This window comes from Stigmatopora argus, chromosome 4 (genome assembly GCF_051989625.1).
Source record: "Stigmatopora argus isolate UIUO_Sarg chromosome 4, RoL_Sarg_1.0, whole genome shotgun sequence".
NCBI classification, from domain to species: Eukaryota; Metazoa; Chordata; class Actinopteri; order Syngnathiformes; family Syngnathidae; genus Stigmatopora; species Stigmatopora argus.
This window is the reverse complement of record NC_135390.1, coordinates 18,865,645-18,887,834: the sequence shown is the minus strand read 5'-3', so window position 1 is coordinate 18,887,834 and position 22,190 is coordinate 18,865,645. Positions and strand designations below refer to the sequence as shown.

General features: G+C 34.3%; 1 protein-coding gene and 1 long non-coding RNA gene across 4 annotated transcripts in view; one reads left to right on the top strand and one right to left on the bottom strand.

The window, feature by feature from the left end:
• Window positions 1-12,395, top strand: part of LOC144073461 (uncharacterized) — a 98,626-nt gene extending 86,231 nt beyond the window's left edge. For both annotated transcript variants that reach the window (XR_013300085.1, XR_013300084.1), the window contains 3 exons: window positions 10,588-10,695; window positions 10,969-11,029; window positions 11,299-12,395. This is a non-coding gene — a long non-coding RNA (uncharacterized LOC144073461). The remainder of the gene's footprint in view (window positions 1-10,587; window positions 10,696-10,968; window positions 11,030-11,298) is intronic.
• The window catches only part of LOC144073458 (mannosyl-oligosaccharide 1,2-alpha-mannosidase IA), a 135,438-nt gene continuing 124,347 nt past the window's right edge, over window positions 11,100-22,190 (bottom strand). Inside the window, exons 7-13 of one of the 2 annotated variants that reach the window (XM_077599294.1) lie at window positions 21,682-21,809; window positions 20,652-20,745; window positions 19,526-19,641; window positions 16,967-17,186; window positions 15,991-16,163; window positions 13,142-13,257; window positions 11,100-12,082 (exon numbers count right to left, since the gene is read on the bottom strand). In XM_077599294.1, the coding sequence (XP_077455420.1) occupies window positions 11,932-12,082; window positions 13,142-13,257; window positions 15,991-16,163; window positions 16,967-17,186; window positions 19,526-19,641; window positions 20,652-20,745; window positions 21,682-21,809 (998 nt within the window). In that variant the 3' untranslated portion in view covers window positions 11,100-11,931. The remainder of the gene's footprint in view (window positions 12,083-13,141; window positions 13,258-15,990; window positions 16,164-16,966; window positions 17,187-19,525; window positions 19,642-20,651; window positions 20,746-21,681; window positions 21,810-22,190) is intronic. The other variant, XM_077599295.1, reaches the window with a different exon arrangement.

Sequence of the window (22,190 nt, the reverse complement as noted above, 5' to 3'; positions counted from 1 at the left end):
AAACAACATAGTATAGTAAGGCTTTTTTTCTTTAAAATCGACATAGTATAGTAAGGCTTTTTTTCTTAAAAAACGACATAGTATAGTAAGGCTTTTTTTTCTTTTAAAAAACGACCATGTATAGTAAGGCCTTTTTTCTTAAAAAACGACATAGTATATTAAGGCTTTTTTTCTTTAAAATCGACATAGTATAGTAAGGCTTTTTTTCTTAAAAAATGACATAGTATAGTAAGGCTTTTTTTTTCTTTTAAAAAACGACCATGTATAGTAAGGCCTTTTTTCTTAAAAAACGACATAGTATAGTAAGGCTTTTTTTCTTTAAAATCGACATATTATTGTAAGGCTTTTTTTCTTAAAAAACGACATAGTATAGTAAGGCTTTTTTTCTTAAAAAACAACATAGTATAGTAAGGCTTTTTTTTCTTTTAAAAAACGACCATGTATAGTAAGGCCTTTTTTCTTAAAAAACGACATAGTATAGTAAGGCTTTTTTTCTTTAAAATCGACATAGTATAGTAAGGCTTTTTTTCTTAAAAAACGACATAGTATAGTAAGGCTTTTTTTCTATAAAAATGACAGCAGATATAGTAAGGCTTTTTTTCTTAAAAAACGACATAGTATAGTAAGGCTTTTTTTCTAAAAAAACGACATAGTATAGTAAGGCTTTTTTCCCTAAAAAAATGACCAAGTATAGTAAGGCTTTTTTTCTTAAAAAACGACATAGTATAGTAAGGCTTTTTTTTCTTTTAAAAAACGACCATGTATAATAAGGCCTTTTTTCTTAAAAAACGACATAGTATAGTAAGGCTTTTTTTCTTAAAAAACGACATAGTATAGTAAGGCTTTTTTTCTTAAAAAACGACATAGTATAGTAAGGCTTTTTTCCCTAAAAAAATGACATAGTATAGTAAGGCTTTTTTTCTTAAAAAACGACATAGTATAGTAAGGCTTTTTCCCCTAAAAAAAACGACATAGTATAGTAAGGCTTTTTTTCTATAAAAATGACATAGTATAGTAAGGCTTTTTTTTTCTTAAAAAACAACATAGTATAGTAAGGCTTTTTTTCTTTAAAATCGACATAGTATAGTAAGGCTTTTTTTCTTAAAAAACGACATAGTATAGTAAGGCTTTTTTTTTCTTTTAAAAAACGACCATGTATAGTAAGGCCTTTTTTCTTAAAAAACGACATAGTATAGTAAGGCTTTTTTTCTTTAAAAATGACATAGTATAGTAAGGCTTTTTTTTCTTTTAAAAAACAACATAGTATAGTAAGGCTTTTTTTTTAAAAAACGACATAGTATAGTAAGGCTTTTTTTTTCTTTTAAAAAACGACCATGTATAGTAAGGCCTTTTTTCTTAAAAAACGACATAGTATAGTAAGGCTTTTTTTCTTTAAAATCGACATAGTATAGTAAGGCTTTTTTTCTTAAAAAACGACATAGTATAGTAAGGCTTTTTTTCTTAAAAAACAACATAGTATAGTAAGGCTTTTTTTTCTTTTAAAAAACGACCATGTATAGTAAGGCCTTTTTTCTTAAAAAACGACATAGTATAGTAAGGCTTTTTTTCTTTAAAATCGACATAGTATAGTAAGGCTATTTTTCTTAAAAAACGACATAGTATAGTAAGGCTTTTTTTTCTTTTAAAAAATGACCATGTATAGTAAGGCCTTTTTTCTTAAAAAACGACATAGTATAGTAAGGCTTTTTTTCTTTAAAATCGACATAGTATAGTAAGGCTTTTTTCCCTAAAAAAATGACATAGTATAGTAAGGCTTTTTTTCTTAAAAAACAACATAGTATAGTAAGGCTTTTTCCCCTAAAAAAAACGACATAGTATAGTAAGGCTTTTTTTCTATAAAAATGACATAGTATAGTAAGGCTTTTTCCCCTAAAAAAAACGACATAGTATAGTAAGGCCTTTTTTCTTAAAAAAACGACATAGTATAGTAAGGCTTTTTTTCTTTAAAAATGACATAGTATAGTAAGGCTTTTTTTTCTTAAAAAACGACATAGTATAGTAAGGCTTTTTTTTCTTTTAAAAAACGACCATGTATAGTAAGGCCTTTTTTCTTATAAAAATGACAGCATATATAGTAAGGCTTTTTTCTTTAAAAACGACATAGTATAGTAAGGCTTTTTTTCTTAGAAAACGACATAGTATAGTAAGGCTTTTTTTTCTTAAAAAACGACATAGTATAGTAAGGCTTTTTTTTCTTTTAAAAAACGACCATGTATAGTAAGGCCTTTTTTCTTAAAAAACGACATAGTATAGTAAGGCTTTTTTTTCTTTAAAATCGACATAGTATAGTAAGGCTTTTTTCCCCTAAAAAAATGACATAGTATAGTGTTGGAATAATGATTCAAACCTTTTAAATCATTATTAGTAATATTTAATTAAAAAAGGAAAAACATCTTTCAACAAACTCTGCTTACAACTTGCAAGGAAAATGCGATGTGACGCCGTCTTAGTCCACAGTGCATTCTGAATTGCAGTAACTGAATCATTGTATTTAATCGCGACACTCGAAAAACATGGTTATGTAATCAGTACAATAACACCCTCGCTGGTTAGAAAAACAACAGTGTGAGGAATGCTTTCAAGGTAAACAAAGCAAAGCCGTATTTTCAAACAATAATGCGATTATTGCCATCTTCTGCTGGAGTCCCGTCAAAACAGTCCCGTTGTGTTCTGCCGAAAAGCGTGTGTGAAAACAATGTGTCCTCGAGCTGTGGGGCCTTGAGGAGACGATGTGGAGGAAAAGTGTCCCTGGTTCCATGAATTGGTTTATAGCCTTATTACTTATTGAAAAATGCTTACAACACATATAGAATATTCCATAATAATTCTAACATTCCCTCCTTTTACTATATGTTTGTTATTCATTTTATGACAAATTCAAAATAGAGGGATATCACCGTTGGCTGTTTTAATTTTACCCGCTTAGGCTCTACTCGTTCGGCAGAAAATAAGATCATTTTCGTCCAATCCATCCTCGTAATTACCATGCTCTTGGAATTCACTGTTAGTGTCAGCACTTCAGTAGGAGATATAATTCATGCAATTTGGAATTTGTAGGGGCAATCGCAGTGGTTATAAGTCGGCTCATCAAAGATCTTAAGCAGGGAATAATACAACACCCACATAATGTCAAAATTGTAGCAAAAAGGGCTACCACAAATTAGGCCAAATCATTATTAGTGAGGCCACAAATCTGTCAGCGGACATTATTCTACTCCAGGATGCTTTTTCATCTTGCGGTTTAGGGTCTGCAGGCCATCGTTGGCCCTGGTGTGGGACCCAGTGGGGGGCGTGTTGTTGAGTGCAACATTTTCAAACGTTGCATACGCCCCCTGCTCCTTCAAGAAGCATTTCAACCGCTGCACGATCCTGGAACGCCGTCAGACTAGTGGCTGCCAGTTGTTCCTTTATCGCCACAAATCCCTGTTCAGTATAATTTCCAAGTTTTTGGACATTGTGATGCAGGTAATTTATCCAATCAACATTTTTGTTTGGAGTAATTAAAAGAAAAATATACTCCCAACCTGCTGCGATCTGATTAGCCAACTTATACTCATCATCAATGTATGTCGGATCACCCTCTCTCCATGCGACGCCGTCGCGAGGGGCCCGCCATCATACCTGATTTCTGTGCGGCCAATTGTATCTCCTCTACTGTAGATGGAAAAACAGACACTGGTAATAGCAGTGAGACCAAGGCACAAAGTCCTGCAGTCATTTTGGCAGGAGTCGTATAATTTGTTTTGACCCCACCACCACCATAGGTCAGAACGTGGAATCAGGGGTGCCTTCTGTTTTAGGACGTGGGCACACCACGTCACATTTATCATTCCCAGTGCCGGACCGTGCCCTGTGAGGACTAAGCAGGTAAAATGATTAAACGCGACATGTGTTGAAAAGTTAGGCTTGTCATTTGCTGCCGTTGTAACTGGGTAGACATTATTCCATTTCATACATTTTGGGCTTACATCTTTAGTCAATATCAATTCTTTGAAAAACGATACAGTATGTACAGATATTACAGTCTGGCAAAATTCGATTCAATCCAAGATCAATATACGAGTACAGTTCAATGAGCCTTTATGCCACAATAATTGGTATAAATTATTGTAATAAATATTGGTATAATTCTAATTATAAATTATTTCCTCTTTTGTGTAACACTTCTAAACAGAACTTGTAGTATGAGACCTTTATATAACACTAAAAATTTTGCATTATCTCCTTTACACAATCAGGGGTAATTTGCGCGGGTACTACTCTTAAGAGAGGTCGGCCCCCCATACATGTTATACAGGTTTGATACAGGTTTGATACAGGTTTGATTTATAATAGCTGCATTTTCCATCAACAATAACCAATTATTTCTTACCGCCTCCCGTTTGGGAACTCCCCGTTGCAGAAATGAATTCTCTGGTCATCTCAGATTTTAATTTTACTATGGCGGATCCGGGTGTTTCCATCTCCGACGACCTTCTTACCCATGGACTTAGGAAAAACGTCAGACAAAGATTCACAAGTTAATTTGTCAGTCTGAATTATGATTTGTAATGCCCCACCGTATGGGTTAATTTTATCGAAGGCCTGATGGTTTTTTGCACACGTGTGTCATCCAAGCTTGCCAATCTAGACCAGTTTCTGCAACAAGGTTTCCCCAATCTGTTTTAGGATTATGTACCACACATATTCCATGTGTATCCCTTGAAATGGATACGTAGCTTTTGTAGCTTGACATAAGGGGGAATCGCCCGTGTTTTTGCCATATATCTGCATATAGATTGAATATATAACCTCCCCCTTTTTTGAGGCATGAAATTTACCATGACTCAAAATGGCAGCCCTCCCAGATAAGTCTTTTGTTTTTGTTTAGTCCCCCCAGTTCCCAAAATTCCCCATTGCAGAAATCAAAAAATTTCATTTGGCGAAATTCTTTTCTTTTTGTTTCTGTCCTACTCTGCCACCGCCGTCCTTGAAAGGCTTATCCGGCTCGAAGGACCAAATGTTGGAATAATGATTCAAACCTTTTAAATCATTATTAGTAATATTTAATTAAAAAAGGAAAAACATCTTTCAACAAACTCTGCTTACAACTTGCAAGGAAAATGCGATGCGACGCCGTCTTAGTCCACAGTGCATTCTGAATTGCAGTAACTGAATCATTGTATTTAATCGCGACACTCGAAAAACATGGTTATGTAATCAGTACAATAACACCCTCGCTGGTTAGAAAAACAACAGTGTGAGGAATGCTTTCAAGGTAAACAAAGCAAAGCCGTATTTTCAAACAATAATGCGATTATTGCCATCTTCTGCTGGAGTCCCGTCAAAACAGTCCCGTTGTGTTCTGCCGAAAAGCGTGTGTGAAAACAATGTGTCCTCGAGCTGTGGGGCCTTGAGGAGACGATGTGGAGGAAAAGTGTCCCTGGTTCCATGAATTGGTTTATAGCCTTATTACTTATTGAAAAATGCTTACAACACATATAGAATATTAAAGGCTTTTTTTCTTAAAAAACAACATAGTATAGTAAGGCTTTTTCCCCTAAAAAAAACGACATAGTATAGTAAGGCTTTTTTTCTATAAAAATGACATAGTATAGTAAGGCTTTTTTTTCTTAAAAACGACCATGTATAGTAAGGCTTTTTTTTCTTTTAAAAAACGACCATGTATAGTAAGGCCTTTTTTCTTAAAAAACGACATAGTATAGTAAGGCCTTTTTTCTTAAAAAACGACATAGTATAGTAAGGCTTTTTTTCTTAAAAAACGACATAGTATAGTAAGGCTTTTTTTCTTAAAAAACGACATAGTATAGTAAGGCTTTTTTCCCTAAAAAAATGACATAGTATAGTAAGGCTTTTTTTCTTAAAAAACGACATAGTATAGTAAGGCTTTTTCCCCTAAAAAAAACGACATAGTATAGTAAGGCTTTTTTTCTATAAAAATGACATAGTATAGTAAGGCTTTTTTTTCTTAAAAAACAACATAGTATAGTAAGGCTTTTTTTCTTTAAAATCGACATAGTATAGTAAGGCTTTTTTTCTTTAAAATCGACATAGTATAGTAAGGCTTTTTTCCCTAAAAAAATGACCAAGTATAGTAAGGCTTTTTTTCTTAAAAAACGACATAGTATAGTAAGGCTTTTTTCTTAAAAAACAACACAGTATAGTAAGGCTTTTTTTCCTATAAAAATGACATAGTATAGTAAGGCTTTTTTTTCTTAAAAACGACCATGTATAGTAAGGCTTTTTTTTTTTCTTTTAAAAAACGACCATGTATAGTAAGGCCTTTTTTCTTAAAAAACGACATAGTATAGTAAGGCTTTTTTTCTATAAAAATGACAGCATATATAGTAAGGCTTTTTTCTTCAAAAACGACATAGTATAGTAAGGCTTTTTTCCTATAAAAATGACAGCATATATAGTAAGGCTTTTTTCTTTAAAAACGACATAGTATAGTAAGGCTTTTTTTCTTAAAAAACGACATAGTATAGTAAGGCTTTTTTTTCTTAAAAAACAACATAGTATAGTAAGGCTTTTTTTCTTTAAAATCGACATAGTATAGTAAGGCTTTTTTTCTTAAAAAACGACATAGTATAGTAAGGCTTTTTTTTCTTTTAAAAAACGACCATGTATAGTAAGGCCTTTTTTCTTAAAAAACGACATAGTATATTAAGGCTTTTTTTCTTTAAAATCGACATAGTATAGTAAGGCTTTTTTTCTTAAAAAATGACATAGTATAGTAAGGCTTTTTTTTTCTTTTAAAAAACGACCATGTATAGTAAGGCCTTTTTTCTTAAAAAACGACATAGTATAGTAAGGCTTTTTTTCTTTAAAATCGACATATTATTGTAAGGCTTTTTTTCTTAAAAAACGACATAGTATAGTAAGGCTTTTTTTCTTAAAAAACAACATAGTATAGTAAGGCTTTTTTTTCTTTTAAAAAACGACCATGTATAGTAAGGCCTTTTTTCTTAAAAAACGACATAGTATAGTAAGGCTTTTTTTCTTAAAAAACGACATAGTATAGTAAGGCTTTTTTTCTATAAAAATGACAGCAGATATAGTAAGGCTTTTTTTCTTAAAAAACGACATAGTATAGTAAGGCTTTTTTTCTAAAAAAACGACATAGTATAGTAAGGCTTTTTTCCCTAAAAAAATGACCAAGTATAGTAAGGCTTTTTTTCTTAAAAAACGACATAGTATAGTATGGCTTTTCCCCCTAAAAAAACGACAAAGTATAGTAAGGCTTTTTTTTCTTAAAAAACGACATAGTATAGTAAGGCTTTTTTTTAAAAAAACGACATAGTATAGTAAGGCTTTTTTCCCTAAAAAAATGACCAAGTATAGTAAGGCTTTTTTTCTTAAAAAACGACATAGTATAGTAAGGCTTTTTTTTTTTAAACGACATAGTATAGTAAGGCTTTTTTCCCTAAAAAAATGACCAAGTATAGTAAGGCTTTTTTTCTTAAAAAACTACATAGTATAGTAAGGCTTTTCCCCCTAAAAAAAACGACATAGTATAGTAAGGCTTTTTTTCTTAAAAAACGACATAGTATAGTAAGGCTTTTTTTCCTATAAAAATGACATAGTATAGTAAGGCTTTTTTTTCCCTAAAAAAATGACCAAGTATAGTAAGGCTTTTTTTCTTAAAAAACGACATAGTATAGTAAGGCTTTTTTTTAAAAAAACGACATAGTATAGTAAGGCTTTTTTCCCTAATAAAATGACCAAGTATAGTAAGGCTTTTTTTCTTAAAAAACGACATAGTATAGTAAGGCTTTTTTTCCTATAAAAATGACATAGTATAGTAAGGCTTTTTTTTCTTTTAAAAAACGACCATGTATAGTAAGGCTTTTTTTCTTAAAAAACGACATAGTATAGTAAGGCTTTTTTTCTTAAAAAACGACATAGTATAGTAAGGCTTTTTTTCTTAAAAAACGACATAGTATAGTAAGGCTTTTTCCCCTAAAAAAACGACATAGTATAGTAAGGCTTTTTTTCTATAAAAATGACATAGTATAGTAAGGCTTTTTTTTCTTAAAAAACAACATAGTATAGTAAGGCTTTTTTTCTTTAAAATCGACATAGTATAGTAAGGGTTTTTTTTTCTTTTAAAAAACGACCATGTATAGTAAGGCCTTTTTTCTTAAAAAACGACATAGTATAGTAAGGCTTTTTTCCTTTAAAAATGACATAGTATAGTAAGGCTTTTTTTCCTATAAAAATGACATAGTATAGTAAGGCTTTTTTTTCTTTTAAAAAACGACCATGTATAGTAAGGCCTTTTTTCTTAAAAAACGACATAGTATAGTAAGGCTTTTTTTCTTTAAAATCGACATAGTATAGTAAGGCTTTTTTTCTTAAAAAACGACATAGTAGAGTAAGGCTTTTTTTCCTATAAAAATGACATAGTATAGTAAGGATTTTTTTCTTAAAAACGACCATGTATAGTAAGACTTTTTTCTTAAAAAAAAACATAGTATAGTAAGGCTTTTTTTCTTAAAAAACGACATTGTATAATAAGGCTTTTTTTCTTAAAAAACGACATAGTATAGTAAGGCTTTTTTTCCCTAAAAAAATGACATGGTATAGTAAGGCTTTTCTCCCTAAAAAAATGACATAGTATAGTAAGGCTTTTTTTCTTAAAAAACGACATAGTATAGTAAGGCTTTTTTTCTATAAAAATGACATAGTATAGTAAGGCTTTTTTTCTTAAAAAACAACATAGTATAGTAAGGCTTTTTTTTCTTTTAAAAAACGACCATGTATAGTAAGGCCTTTTTTCTTAAAAAACGACATAGTATAGTAAGGCTTATTTTCTTTAAAATCGACATAGTATAGTCAGGCTTTTTTTCTTAAAAAACGTCAAAGTATAGTAAGGCTTTTTTCTATAAAAATGACATAGTATAGTAAGGCTTTTTTTCTTTAAAGAAACGACATACAATAGTAGGGCTTTTTTTCTTAAAAAACTACATAGTATAGTAAAGCTTTTTTCTTAAAAAAACGACATAGTATAGTAAGGCTTTTTTTCTATAAAATTGACAGTTTATATAGTAAGGCTTTTTTCTTAAAAACGACATAGTATAGTAAGGCTTTTTTCTTAAAAAACGACCATGTATAGTAAGGCTTTTTTTCTTAAAAAATGACATAGTATAGTAAGGCTTTTTTTCTTAAAAAACGACATAGTATAGTTAGGCTTTTTTTCTTAAACGACATAGTATAGTAAGACTTTTTTTCTATAAAAATGACATAGTATATACCGTAATGCTTTTTTCTTAAAACCGACATAGTATAGTAAGGCTTTTTTCTTAAAAAACAACACAGTATAGTAAGGCTTTTTTTCTATAAAAATGACAGTATAGTAAAGCTTTTTTCTTAAAAAACTACATAGTAAAGTGTTTTTTTTCTTTGAATTAACGACATAGTATAAAAAAGCCTTACTATACTATGTCGTTTTTTAAGAAAAAAGCCTTACTATACTAGGTTGTTTTTTAAGAAAAAAAAGCCTTTCTATACTATGTCGTTTTTTTAAGAAAAAAGCTTTACTATACTGTCATTTTTTAGGAAAAAAAGCCTTACTTTACTATGTCCTTTTTTAAAGAAAAAAGCCTTCCTATACTATGTCGTTTTTAAAGAAAAAAAAGCCTTACTATACCATATCATTTTTAGAGAAAAAAAGCCTTACTATACTATGTCGGGTTTTTTTTAAAGAAAAAAAGCCTTAATATACATGGTCGTTTTTTAAGAAAAAAAGCCTTACTATACTATGTCGTTTTTTAAGAAAAAAGCTTTACTATACTGTCATTTTTTAGGAAAAAAAGCCTTACTTTACTATGTCCTTTTTTAAAGAAAAAAGCCTTCCTATACTATGTCGTTTTTAAAGAAAAAAAAGCCTTACTATACCATATCATTTTTAGAGAAAAAAAGCCTTACTATACTATGTCGGGTTTTTTTTAAAGAAAAAAAGCCTTAATATACATGGTCGTTTTTTAAGAAAAAAAGTCTTACTATACTATGTCGTTTTTTAAGAAAAAAGCTTTACTATACTGTCATTTTTTAGGAAAAAAAGCCTTACTTGACTATGTCCTTTTTTAAAGAAAAAAGCCTTCCTATACTATGTCGTTTTTTAAGAAAAAAAGCCTTACTATACCATATCATTTTTAAAGAAAAAAAGCCTTACTATACTATGTCGGTTTTTTTTTAAAGAAAAAAAGCCTTACTATACATGGTCGTTTTTTAAGAAAAAAAGCCTTACTATACTATGTCGTTTTTCTTAAAGAGAAAAAGCCTTACAATAAAAAAAATAACCATGTAGAGTAAAGCTTTTATTTTGTTGAAAAAATGACCATGTATAGCAAGGCTTTTATTTTGTTGAAAAAATGACCGGTTGGTAAGGCTTTTATTTTGCTGAAAAAATGACCATGTATAGTAAGGCTATTATTTGGTTGAAAAAATGACCATGGATAAAAAAGCTTTTATTTGGTTTAAAAAAATGACCATGTAAAGTAAGCCTTTTATGTGGTAAAAAAAAATCTCATCTAATTTTCTGAACTATTTTATCCTCATTAGTGTCGCAGGGAGTGCTGGAGCCTATCCCAGATGACTCCAGGCCAGAGGCATGGGACATCCTGAATCAGTGGCCAGCAGATCGTAGGGTTAAAAAAATGACCATGTATGGTAAGGCTTTTATTTAGAAAAAAAACCCCATGTATATATAGTAAGGCTTTTGGTTAAAACAAGACGATGTTAAGTAAGGTTCTCATTGTTAAAAAAATGACTTGGTTGCAAAGCTGACCGCATTCATTTGGTTAAAAAATATTGACCAATTCCTCTACTGGCTAACTGAGATTTTACAGGCAAAAGCCAGCAACTTATTAATTCTTTCTGTGCCAATGATAACATGGTGCTTAAAAATTCTAATAACTCTTTCAATTGTTTTTTCACTATTAGATGTTCAATCCATTGAAAGTGAATGGTGAAAAATAGGGACTCCAAGAACCACAACAAGAAAGTAAGTGACTTTTTGAGCACTCCCTCCTGGCACTATCAAAAAATAGTCTTAAAAACTTTAATGCAACAAATGAAATGAACACATTCTTTTTTTTAAAGGTACAAAGTTGCACAGCTCTTTATTTTTTTTAAATCAGTATTTGAAAATACTCAACAACCAATGTTAAACCAAACATTAATAAGTCATAAGAATTCAAATATCCACAAAAAGTAGACTTCAAATCTTAATACTTTGTTTGTAAAGTTAGTTTTCCTCCTTTTTTCTTACAGAAACACCTGAGGGAAGCAAAATTAAAAGAAATTAAAAGTAGTAAGATCACAAAAAAACCATAAAATTTTTATGTACAACCTTTGATAAAACCAATACAAATTAGCACAAAAACTGAACAGAAACGGAATTACACGTTTAAATTGTGAGCTCCCAAAAAAGCCAAACCCCCCCAAAATAAGCGTCCATTTTTGTATATTTTTTAATACATATTTTTTAAACAATGGTCCCAGGATGCTCAAGACACTTTCCTGATGTTGTTTTTAAAGAACGTTTCAGAGAGAAACATGACATCAACGGCATTTTTTAATTTTTTTTGCCCCTCTAAGTATCTCTTCTTACATTTGGACGCTTATTATCAACCGCAGGAGGCGCGACGCCAGAAAGAAAACCTTTGGTCAGCGACACAAAATCATTCCTTTTAAAAAAAAAACTGTAAAGTGGTTACCTTGACAGTACGAATCTCATTTTCCTCACAGAGGAAAGAAAAAGTTTTGTCTTGATTGTCCGTCAAATCAAAAAGAAGATTATACAATCACAGCGTAAAAACAAACAAACGAACAAAACAAAACAAAAAAAAGTGACATCCTTTACTGGAAAGGAATTCCGACGCGAACCTCTGAAGGTCTCGACGGTCATTCGGAAAGCTTGTTCTTGTCTTGCGCGACGGTGGACAGGTCCTGCAAGCAACTCTTGCGGACTACCGGAAGAGGGTGGGCCTCCGTGTTGAAGACCCAGTCTTCTGGGGGGAGCAGGTCGTCGTCAGAGAAAAGCAAGAAGAGATACCTGAAAAGATGGAAAACAAACTTCATAAGAGCAAACAAACCTAAAATTGAGTGGCATTGAGATAAATAAACGTCTAATCTGTTTGAAGTAGTAGTCAAATTAACGTTTTTTTTTTTCAAATTCGTCGTGAAATAAGGTAGTTATGGCATAATTTAAATGTCAATGTATTGACTTTGCCCCTACCAACATGGCCACCGTTTGTTCATTAGCTGCCATTGTTTCTACGCTAAATGGATTGGATGTGTGTATATAGTCTTAAAAACGGCTGAAACATAAGCTAATTATAACAAAATTTAAATGTCAATGTATTGACTTTGCCCCGACCAAGATGGCCGCCGTTTGTTTATTTGCTGCCATTGTTTCTACGCCAAATGGATTGTATGTCTATATAGTCTTAAAAAATGGCTGAAACCTAAGCTAGTAATGACAAAATTTAAATGGAAATGTATTGACTTTGCCCCTACCAACATGGCCGCCGTTTGTTCATTTGCTGCCAATGTTTCTACGCCAAATGGATTAGATGTCTATATAGTCTTAAAAAACGGCTGAAACATAAGCTTGTTATGACAAAATTTAAATGTCAATGTATTGACTTTGCCCCTACCAAGATGACCACCGTTTGTTCATTTGCTGCCATTGTCTCTATGCCAAATGGATTGGATGTCTATATAGTCTTAAAAAACGGCTGAAACATAAGCTTGTTATCACAAAATTTAAATGGCAATGTATTGACTTTGCCCCGACCAAGATGGCCACCGTTTGTTCATTTGCTGCCATTGTCTCTATGCCAAATGGATTGGATGTCTATATAGTCTTAAAAAACATCTGAAACATAAGCTAGTTATGACAAAATTTAAATGGCAATGTATTGACTTTGCCCCTACCAACATGGCTGCTGTTTGTTCATTTGCTGCCATTGTTTCTACGCCAAATGGATTGTAGGCAGTAATGTAGTATTAAAAAAACACTGGTATCGAAACAGTATCAACTACATTGGACAATAACTCCTGAATTGGTATTGTTAGCAAAAAGAAAGCTATATAACTACTCCCAACTTACTTGAGCGTCTCCGAGAGGAAAAAGCTCTGCTGCATGTTGTCGTGGCTGTCGCTCAACGTATAAACATCCCGAATTCCCGAAAAACCCGCCTCCACACGGCAGTGTCGCTCCAGCGCCTGAAAACAAGATGGCAAAACAAAACATATGGATTTATCGACTCCGCTACCGGGCTCCTCGCCCTAATTAACCGACACCTTGATGCGTTAATTCGCCGTGATGGCGACTAATTAAAGACCCGTTCGGGCCTTTTGACTAAATTCAAGGGAAATCCATCATGTTAACCCCACGCAATGGATGACAACTATTGTACATTAATAATTGGGTCGCATGCACAAGTGCCACCTGGGGCTTGAATGTGCACGACGGCGTGTAACGCTACTCCCAGAAGGTAATTAGGGAAGTTAATTAGGTTTAGCGTGAAAGGTGAGTCGTTTTTTCTGTGTTGGTTTAAAAGCCCACTGACATCAGGGACATTTTTTTTTAAATCATTGCTATGGAATATCACATTCATATTCAAAGCAGTAAAGTCTAAACATTCCAAAGAGAAAAGTAAACACTTAACTTTTAACTATCACAATATTAACATTCACTTTTCCTATGAATAAATATTTGAAACTTTTTCTTTGTAATACAATTCCTGATCAAAATTGACAAAAATAATTTGATCATTTTCATTATGTAAGGCTTCTGACAATTATTATAATATGTCATGTATTTTTTTAGGGGCTTAAGTCATTAAAATAGGCAACACAGATTACATAATGTTGGAACAAGTTGTTTAAAAATTAATTAATTCATTTTCTTAACCATTTTCTCCTCACTAGGGTCGCAGGAGATGCTGGAGCGTATCCAATCTGACCTTGGGCCAGAGGCGGTGGCCAGCCAATCGCAGGGCACGAGGTGACGGACAACTATTCACACTCACATTCATACCTAAGGGCAATTTAGAGTGTCCAATCAGCCTATCATACATGTTTTTGGAATGTGGGGTACCTGGAGAAAACCTACGCAGGCCCGGGGATAACATGCAAACTTCAAACAGGTGGACTGACCTGGATTTGAACCCAGGACCCCAGAGTTGTGAGGTTGATGCGCTAATCACTCAAGCTGCCGGGCCACCTCAGTATATCCATGAATTACTTTGAGCTTGTGATTATCTTTTTTAACTTGAAAAAAGTTAAAATCAAGATTGGTCAATTCATCACATTGATCTACTTTATTTTATTTAAATGATGTATTTTCTGGCCAATAAATCAGACTATTTTTCTTTTACTGTTACTCAAATGCGGCTTTTTAGTTTTTATACTTGGACAACTTGTTTTGTTGTTTTTTTTGGCATTAGTTATCTGCAAAACTGTTACCCATTCATCCCATTCTTCATTTTACTACATTGTTACTTTACCGAATGTTAGCTCTTTGTTTCTGATATAATAAATTACTAAACTATACTGTGTTTTTGTAAGAAAAAAAAGCCTTACTATACTCAGTCGTTTTTTTAAGAAAAAAAGCCTTACTATACTCTGTCGTTTTTTAAGAAAAAAAGCCTTACTATACTATGTCGTTTTTTTAAGAAAAAGGCTTTACTATACTATGTCGTTTTTTTTAAAGAAATAAAGCCTTACTATACTGTCATTTTTTAAGAAAAAAAAGCCTTACTATACTCAGTCGTTTTTTTAAGAAAAAAAAGCCTTACTATACTATGTCGTTTTTTAAGAAAAAAAGCCTTACTATACTATGTCGTTTTTTTAAGAAAAAGGCTTTACTATACTATGTCGTTTTTTTTTTTAAGAAATAAAGCCTTACTATACTGTCATTTTTTAAGAAAAAAAGCCTTACTATACTCAGTCGTTTTTTTAAGAAAAAAAAGCCTTACTATACTATGTCGTTTTTTAAGAAAAAAAGACTTACTATACTATGTTGTTTTTTTTAAGAAAAAGGCTTTACTATACTATGTCGTTTTTTAAGAAAAAAAAGCCCTACGATACTATGTCTTTTTTTTAAAGAAATAAAGCCTTACTATACTGTCATTTTTTAAGAAAAAAAGCCTTACTATACTATGTCGTTTTTTAAGAAAAAAAGCCTTACTATACTATGTCGTTTTTTTAAGAAAAAGGCTTTACTATACTATGTCGTTTTTTTTTAAAGAAATAAAGCCTTACTATACTGTCATTTTTTAAGAAAAAAAGCCTTACTATACTCGGTCGTTTTTTTAAGAAAAAAAAGCCTTACTATACTATGTCGTTTTTTAAGAAAAAAAGCCTTACTATACTCAGTCGTTTTTTTAAGAAAAAAAAGCCTTACTATACTATGTCGTTTTTTAAGAAAAAAAGCCTTACTATACTATGTCGTTTTTTTAAGAAAAAGGCTTTACTATACTATGTCGTTTTTTTAAAGAAATAAAGCCTTACTATACTGTCATTTTTTAAGAAAAAAAAGCCTTACTATACTATGTCGTTTTTATAGAAAAAAAGCCTTACTATACTATGTCGGTTTTTTTAAGAAAAAGGCTTTACTATACTATGTTGTTTTTTAAGAAAAAAAGCCTTACTATATATACTATGTCTTTTTTTAAAGAAAAAAAAGCCTTACTATACATGGTCAAGCCTTTTATTTGGTTAAATAAAAAACCATGAATAGCAAGAATTTGATTTGGTTGAAAAATGACCATGTATATTAAGACTATTACTATTTCCCTTTACATTATGTATTCATTAGCAGGTGCGACTTATAGTCCAAAAAATAGGGTAAAACATTTTACGATACTACTAAAGAATGAGTTTAAACAGTAAAAATTGATTTTTAAGCATTCTAACTGTTGAGAAAAGACAATATCTTATGTAAATATGTACCTCGACAGCCTCCCAACCCCACTCCCTGTACTTGGGGTCATGGGTCAGCCTCCACATGTACATGTAGCTCTCTATGACCTCAGGTCTGAGAATGTAGTATCTGTCGCTGAGCCGAGTTGCTATCGCCTCGGCGCCGCTGTCGAACCGGAATGCTTCCGGTCCCAGTTTGGTGGCTAAAAGCAAGGAAAAAGACAATGAAATGTTTCAACAGAAAAGGAAAATATAATGGAAAAAAAGCAAGTTTGTCTTTATCTGTCACATACCTGTCAACCTATAGTTTTTTCCCATATGTTTTTTGATCATTTCCAATTGTGTACGCCAAGGGTGTCAGACTCGGGTTGGTTCGCGGGCCGCTTTAACGTCAACTTGATTTCACGTGGGCCGGACCATTTTAGATATAATATTTAGATTTTTTTTAATAAATGGATTAAAAGATCTGGATTAAAAGCCCTGAATATTCAGTTTTTATAGATCTAAAACAATGTTTATTTTAGCTTTATTTATATATTTTTAGATTTTACAAAATGATTTTTGAACTAAAAACACAGAAAAAATGGATTAAAAAATTACAATGATTGATTTAAAAGGGGGAAAATCAGGAAATTTAATATACATCTATACTTTAATTTTAATTTGATCCTAAAACAGAAAGTCGGCGCTCATGATTGACTTTCCCGGGCCACACAAAATGATGCGGCGGGCCAGATTTGGCCCCCGGACCGCCACTTTGACACTAGTGTTTTACACAATGGCGATAAAGTGTATGTTTGTTCATGAAATGGAATCTGTAAAAGTGTCAAAACATTAAATCTTTCTTCTCTTAAAGGGCCAAATCCTTCTTTTTGAGACACTCAAGTGTTACTTAAGCGCTCTGGAATCATTCCACTCCACTCAATATACGTGGAGGATGCTCACGTTTGAGTGCTTGACTCTTAAAAGCTCACAAAGTGCAACTTATATCGAGCGGTGGTCTCACCCGAACGGTCGTAGCTCTCGTGGCAGGTGCGCGTGACCTCGGCGGCCAGGTCCAAGTAGTGCTGGCGCTTGTCGGGGGCGCCGTCGTCGGCGCCGATGCCGATCATGCCTCCGGAGAAGCAGGCCAAGTGGCCCATCTTGTGGTCCAGGATGCCACCCCGCCATTCCGCTATGTAGGTTAGGCCACCGGGTGACTTCTGCACAAGGTTGTTTTCGATAGCCTGATGGAAAATTCACATGCTGTAACCCAGGGGTAGGGAACCTATGGCTCAGGAGCCATATGTGGCTCTTTCCATGGGTGCATATGGCTCTCAGGTAAAATATGAAAATCAATGGTGAGAGAGCTGAGTCCCAAACATACTAATAGGAGCATCATTGTGGCGTTGACACTATCTCTACTACCACTTTAATCATAATTTTGTTTTTTATTACACTTCTGCATGCATGATATCATTGATACTGATTTATTAGCAACGTCATAAAAATGTTGTCAAAAGAATTTGGAGACTTTTTATACTTAAAAGTGGTGAAAGGACAAAAAGAGCACACATTTTCATGTAATTTTACTTTTCAATTCTGAGAATGGCTCTCAAGAAATAACATTAGAAAATATGAATTGTTTATGGCTCTCTCCGTCAAAAAGGTTCCCGACCCCTGCTTTAACCACTTACACCACATGTGTCAAAGTGGCGGCCCGGGGGCCAAATCTGGCCCGCCGCATCTTTTTGTGAGGCCCGGGAAAGTAAATGATGAGTGCCGACTTACAAGCATTCTTTTAATTAACACAGTGTTTTTACTTAAATGCCAAGTGTAATTAGTTGCACACACGCACGCACGCACGCACACACATACGCACACACATACACACACATACACACACACACACACACGCACAATCGATTATTTTTCCCCCAAATTGCTCGATTTCAGTAGCATTTATCTGGAATTTCCATTGTTTCGTGACAACTCTGAACCTGTCACATTTAAAAAGTTTCAAATAGTACCTATTAAAAATCCGCTAAAACCTTTAAATGTCTTAAATGTCAAGCGACGCTTGCAAAGTTTAACTTGCGCAGCGATTCCAAATATGACATTCAAAGGCCTTTTTTTACATGCTAAATTGGAGACGGGAGAGAAATAACATTCAAATTAAAAGTGCGGGTCAAGACAATACAATTTGAGTTGCAGTGCATGTGAGACTTACTGCCAGTAGGGGGCACTTATGGTGTAATTCTTGTTACGCACAAGATGGATGTTGAAATTAGGCAATTAAGTCTTGGAGTTAGCAAATTCAATCTTTATCTTTTGAGTATCGTGAATACAAATTTGGCAGCAATAAATTGGGATAACTCGAAGATTATTGCAAACCAAAATGGCTAACTTGACGATTAACTGATCTTAATGGCTAAATTCTACACGAAAAAAAAATGGCAATTGCGTAGCTGGGTGACGTGACCCTAAAAATTGTCCCAATCGTCGCCGATCTCAATTTTTTTTTGGAATCATTTTTAAACATTATTTACTGACAGTAACAGAGAATTTGGCAATTGCGTAGCTGGGTGACGTGACCCTAAAAATTATCCCAATTGTCGCCGATATCAATTTTTGTTTTGTTTTTATTAACTGATTTTTTTGGGGAATTTTTTTAAAACTTTATTTACTGACAGTAACAGAGTCGTAGAAGTAGTCCGATACAGTTTTTTTGTTGATATAACGTCATTTTGGCGGTGTAAAACGTGAGCGTTGCGGTACTCGGCCGTTTGGTCGCCGGACTTTTGGTCGCTGGACGTTTGGTCGTCCGGAAGGTATCGATAATTACCATTTAAAATTGTTGCTCAAATTCCCTAAATACAAACTGCGAATTACTATTTAGTCCTACTTAATGCCCTAGTAATTATTAGGCTAAAGAAAAGCTCCAAATATCCCGGACTTTTATTGTTTTTTGTTGGAGAACTTGTTAAGACCCTGACTGACATAGCTTCTTAAAGGGACAACGCATGTACATACAAACTCTTCTACACTCACACGTCTGCTCAGTGAAACTGCTCAGAGCCATTGTTGGCTTTTATTGATGCGTAGACCGTGTTGTTTTACCTTGTTTTGTCGCCGGATTTTTGGTCGACGGATGTTTGGTCGCCCGTTGTTTGGGTCCAGGCGACCAAACGTCCGCGACCAAACGTCCGGCGACCAAAAGTCCGGCGACCAAAAGTCCGGCGACCAAAAGTCCGGCGACCAAACGTCCGGTCACGGAGAGTTGCTACGATTCTTGTTGCCGTGGCAATTGTGAGTGTAAATATTGATTGTTCTGAAAGTTCAATAACGCTGCAAATTTTCATCACCGCGCTAATGTGCTAACGAGTTTTCAAAAATCGCAAAGTATTTTTTTATTCCAATGAACAGTGTGCATAATTTCCATCGTCATACGAGTTTAGTCCTCCAGTTTATCTCAACTAGAATGAAATAAATCGCCAGAAATAATTCAAACTAGCGATAACATTTCCACCATTAAATTTTTGTCGATCCACGATCACGAAATCGCCCATGCTTAAGTATAGCGTACCTCCAGAGCGTTGTAGTACATATTCTTGGCGTCCTCGTCCGTCTTGTCCGACATCAGGTACGACTTGATGAGGTACTCATAAAAACTGTCTCCCAATCCGCCAATGGAAACGTGATCTGCAACGAACAAGTGGTAACTCTCGGTAAGTCAACATCAACGGTACATGGTCGATTGGTCGCCGGTCTTTTGGTCGCCCGGAAGGTAAGTGATAATTACCATTTAAATCGTTGCTCAAATTCCCTAAATACAAAGTGTGAATGACTATTTAGTCATACTTAATACCCTATTAATTATTAGGCTAAAGAAAAGCTCCAAATTTCCCGGACTTTTATTGTTTTTTGTTGGAGAACTTCCTAAGACCCTGACGGACGTAGCTTCTTAAAGGGACAACGCATGTACATACAAACTCTTCTACACTCACACGTGGGCTCAGTGAAACTGCTCATGGCCATTGTTGGCTTTTATTGATGCGTAGACCGTGTTGTTTTACCTTGTTTTGGCGCCGGTCTTTTGGTCGCCCGTTGTTGTGGTCGGGGCGACCAAAAGACCGGCGACCAATCGACCGCACACGTTCTCAACTCATTGACCGACATCACCGTCAATCAAAATATCGATTTTATTGCGGTTTCCAGAACCGTTGCCTCTCATAGCGTCCGCACTGTTCGTCAATAGTTCGGCTTATTAATGCGCGACATCAAAGCAGCTTCTGCAGAACTCCCACCGCTTTTTTCCTTATTGAAATGATAATAAATTCAATTACTTTGGGAAAATTGGATCCTTTCCGATTTACCAGAAAAGGCGTGAAAATGATCAGGGCGGCGAGGGGGCCGCAAAAACCCAATTCCACATGAATACAGAGGCTAATTGTTGCTAGTTGTCTATTTTATCTCGCAAAAAGGAAGAAGCGTGCCTGCGTCGAGGACAAACATGGGCGAGCGCCATTGTGAGAACATTGCGTGGGAGTCGCCAGCACACCCCCGATGAAATATCATATTCAGCTATGAATTTCAATGTGAAGTCAAGAGAAGCTCAACAGGATTTATTGTGCTGTATACGCGTAAGGAGGTTTTTGATTTACGAGATCATCTAAAAGGAAAATGTCAATCATTGACGGAAGCGTACGCACGTTGGACCCAGTTTCCGCTGACTGGACTGAGGAAGTTGGGGTACAGGCCTTGGGGTTTCTCAATTTTATTCAGCAGCTTCCTGATGTTCATCACCTGTACGGTAAACACAAACAAGAGCATTCATAAGAAAAGCTTGCGTCCTATTATAAGATCGTTTCTTGGTGAAAATTTTGCTTTCAAAGAAGTCCACCGACTCCGTTGAAAAAATATATACTGTATTTTCTGAACTATAAATCGCATTTTTGTTCATGATTTTTTTTCTCTTTCTGACCACAACAAACTTTTTTGTTTATTTTAGAATATAGTTATTTGAAAAACTGTTGTGCTAACAGATGCCTATTAATCCCAATTTTCTCCATTTTACTATTCTTACTTTAAACATATGTTTGTTCTTGGTTTCTGATTAAATAAAAAATACCTTCCCAAAAGTGCGACATGTTTTTTCTGTTCGTTGTGCATTATTTGGCTGTTGCGACTTATACTCAGGTGCAACTTATATTGTGTGTGTATTTCCCGGACTATAAAGCACACTTTTGTTCATGTTTTTTTCCTCTATGACCACAACAACTTTTTTTTAAAGGTTGTTTTTATCTGAAAAACTGTTGTGCTAACAGATGCCTATTTAGCCAATTTTACTCCATTTTACTATTGTTACTTTAACCCATGTTTGTTCTCGGTTTCTGATTAAATTAAAAAATGCCTTTCCAAAAGTGCGACTTATACTCCAGTGCGACATGTGTTTTTCCTATTCGTTGTGCATTATTTGGCTGTTGCGACTTATACTCAAGTGCGACTTATATTTTGTGTGTGTATTTCCCGGATTATAAAGCGCACTTTTGTTCATGTTTTTTTCTCTCTGACTACAACAACCTTTTTTTTAGGTTGTAGTTATCTGAAAACTGTTATGTTGACAGATGCCTATTTAGCCCATTTGGCTGTTGCGACCTATACTCAGGTGCGATTTATAGTCCAGAAACATACATTATAACTGCAACTCGTAGTCTAAACTTCAAGTTGAATATATTTTACCTTCTCGATGTAGACTGGGTCACCCGAGAGTTCGCTGAGGTGAACGAATTCCAAGTGCAGGGTCCCGAACTCGGCCAGGATGCTGCTCCCGGCCGACGCCCAGCCCCAACTCCAACTACTGCCACTGCAACGCAACGCAAAACACACACAGAATAAGCAGCCACACACCCACCAGGTGCCCTTTGGAGCCTAACATTTAAAAACAAAGACGAGAAGTCGCATTTTCCTGCCAGTAAAAGGTCGCATCGTAGTTGACAAAATCCTATCGTGGTTACTTCTGCACCTTACATGATCACCCATCACGTAACATCCAGCCTTTGTCTTTGTCCCGATGTGCAGTAGAAGATAAGATAAGATAAGGTAACGGAGCAAGCCAGCAGATGTCTACCGCACTCGGTTGCTTCCCACCCGACGCGTGAAGCAAAAGTAATAACTTAACAGACAGTGTGTTTAAAATGCCGTGTTGGCTGTCTGTTTATTAGCCGCTTAGTGGAGACGAGTTAATGCTT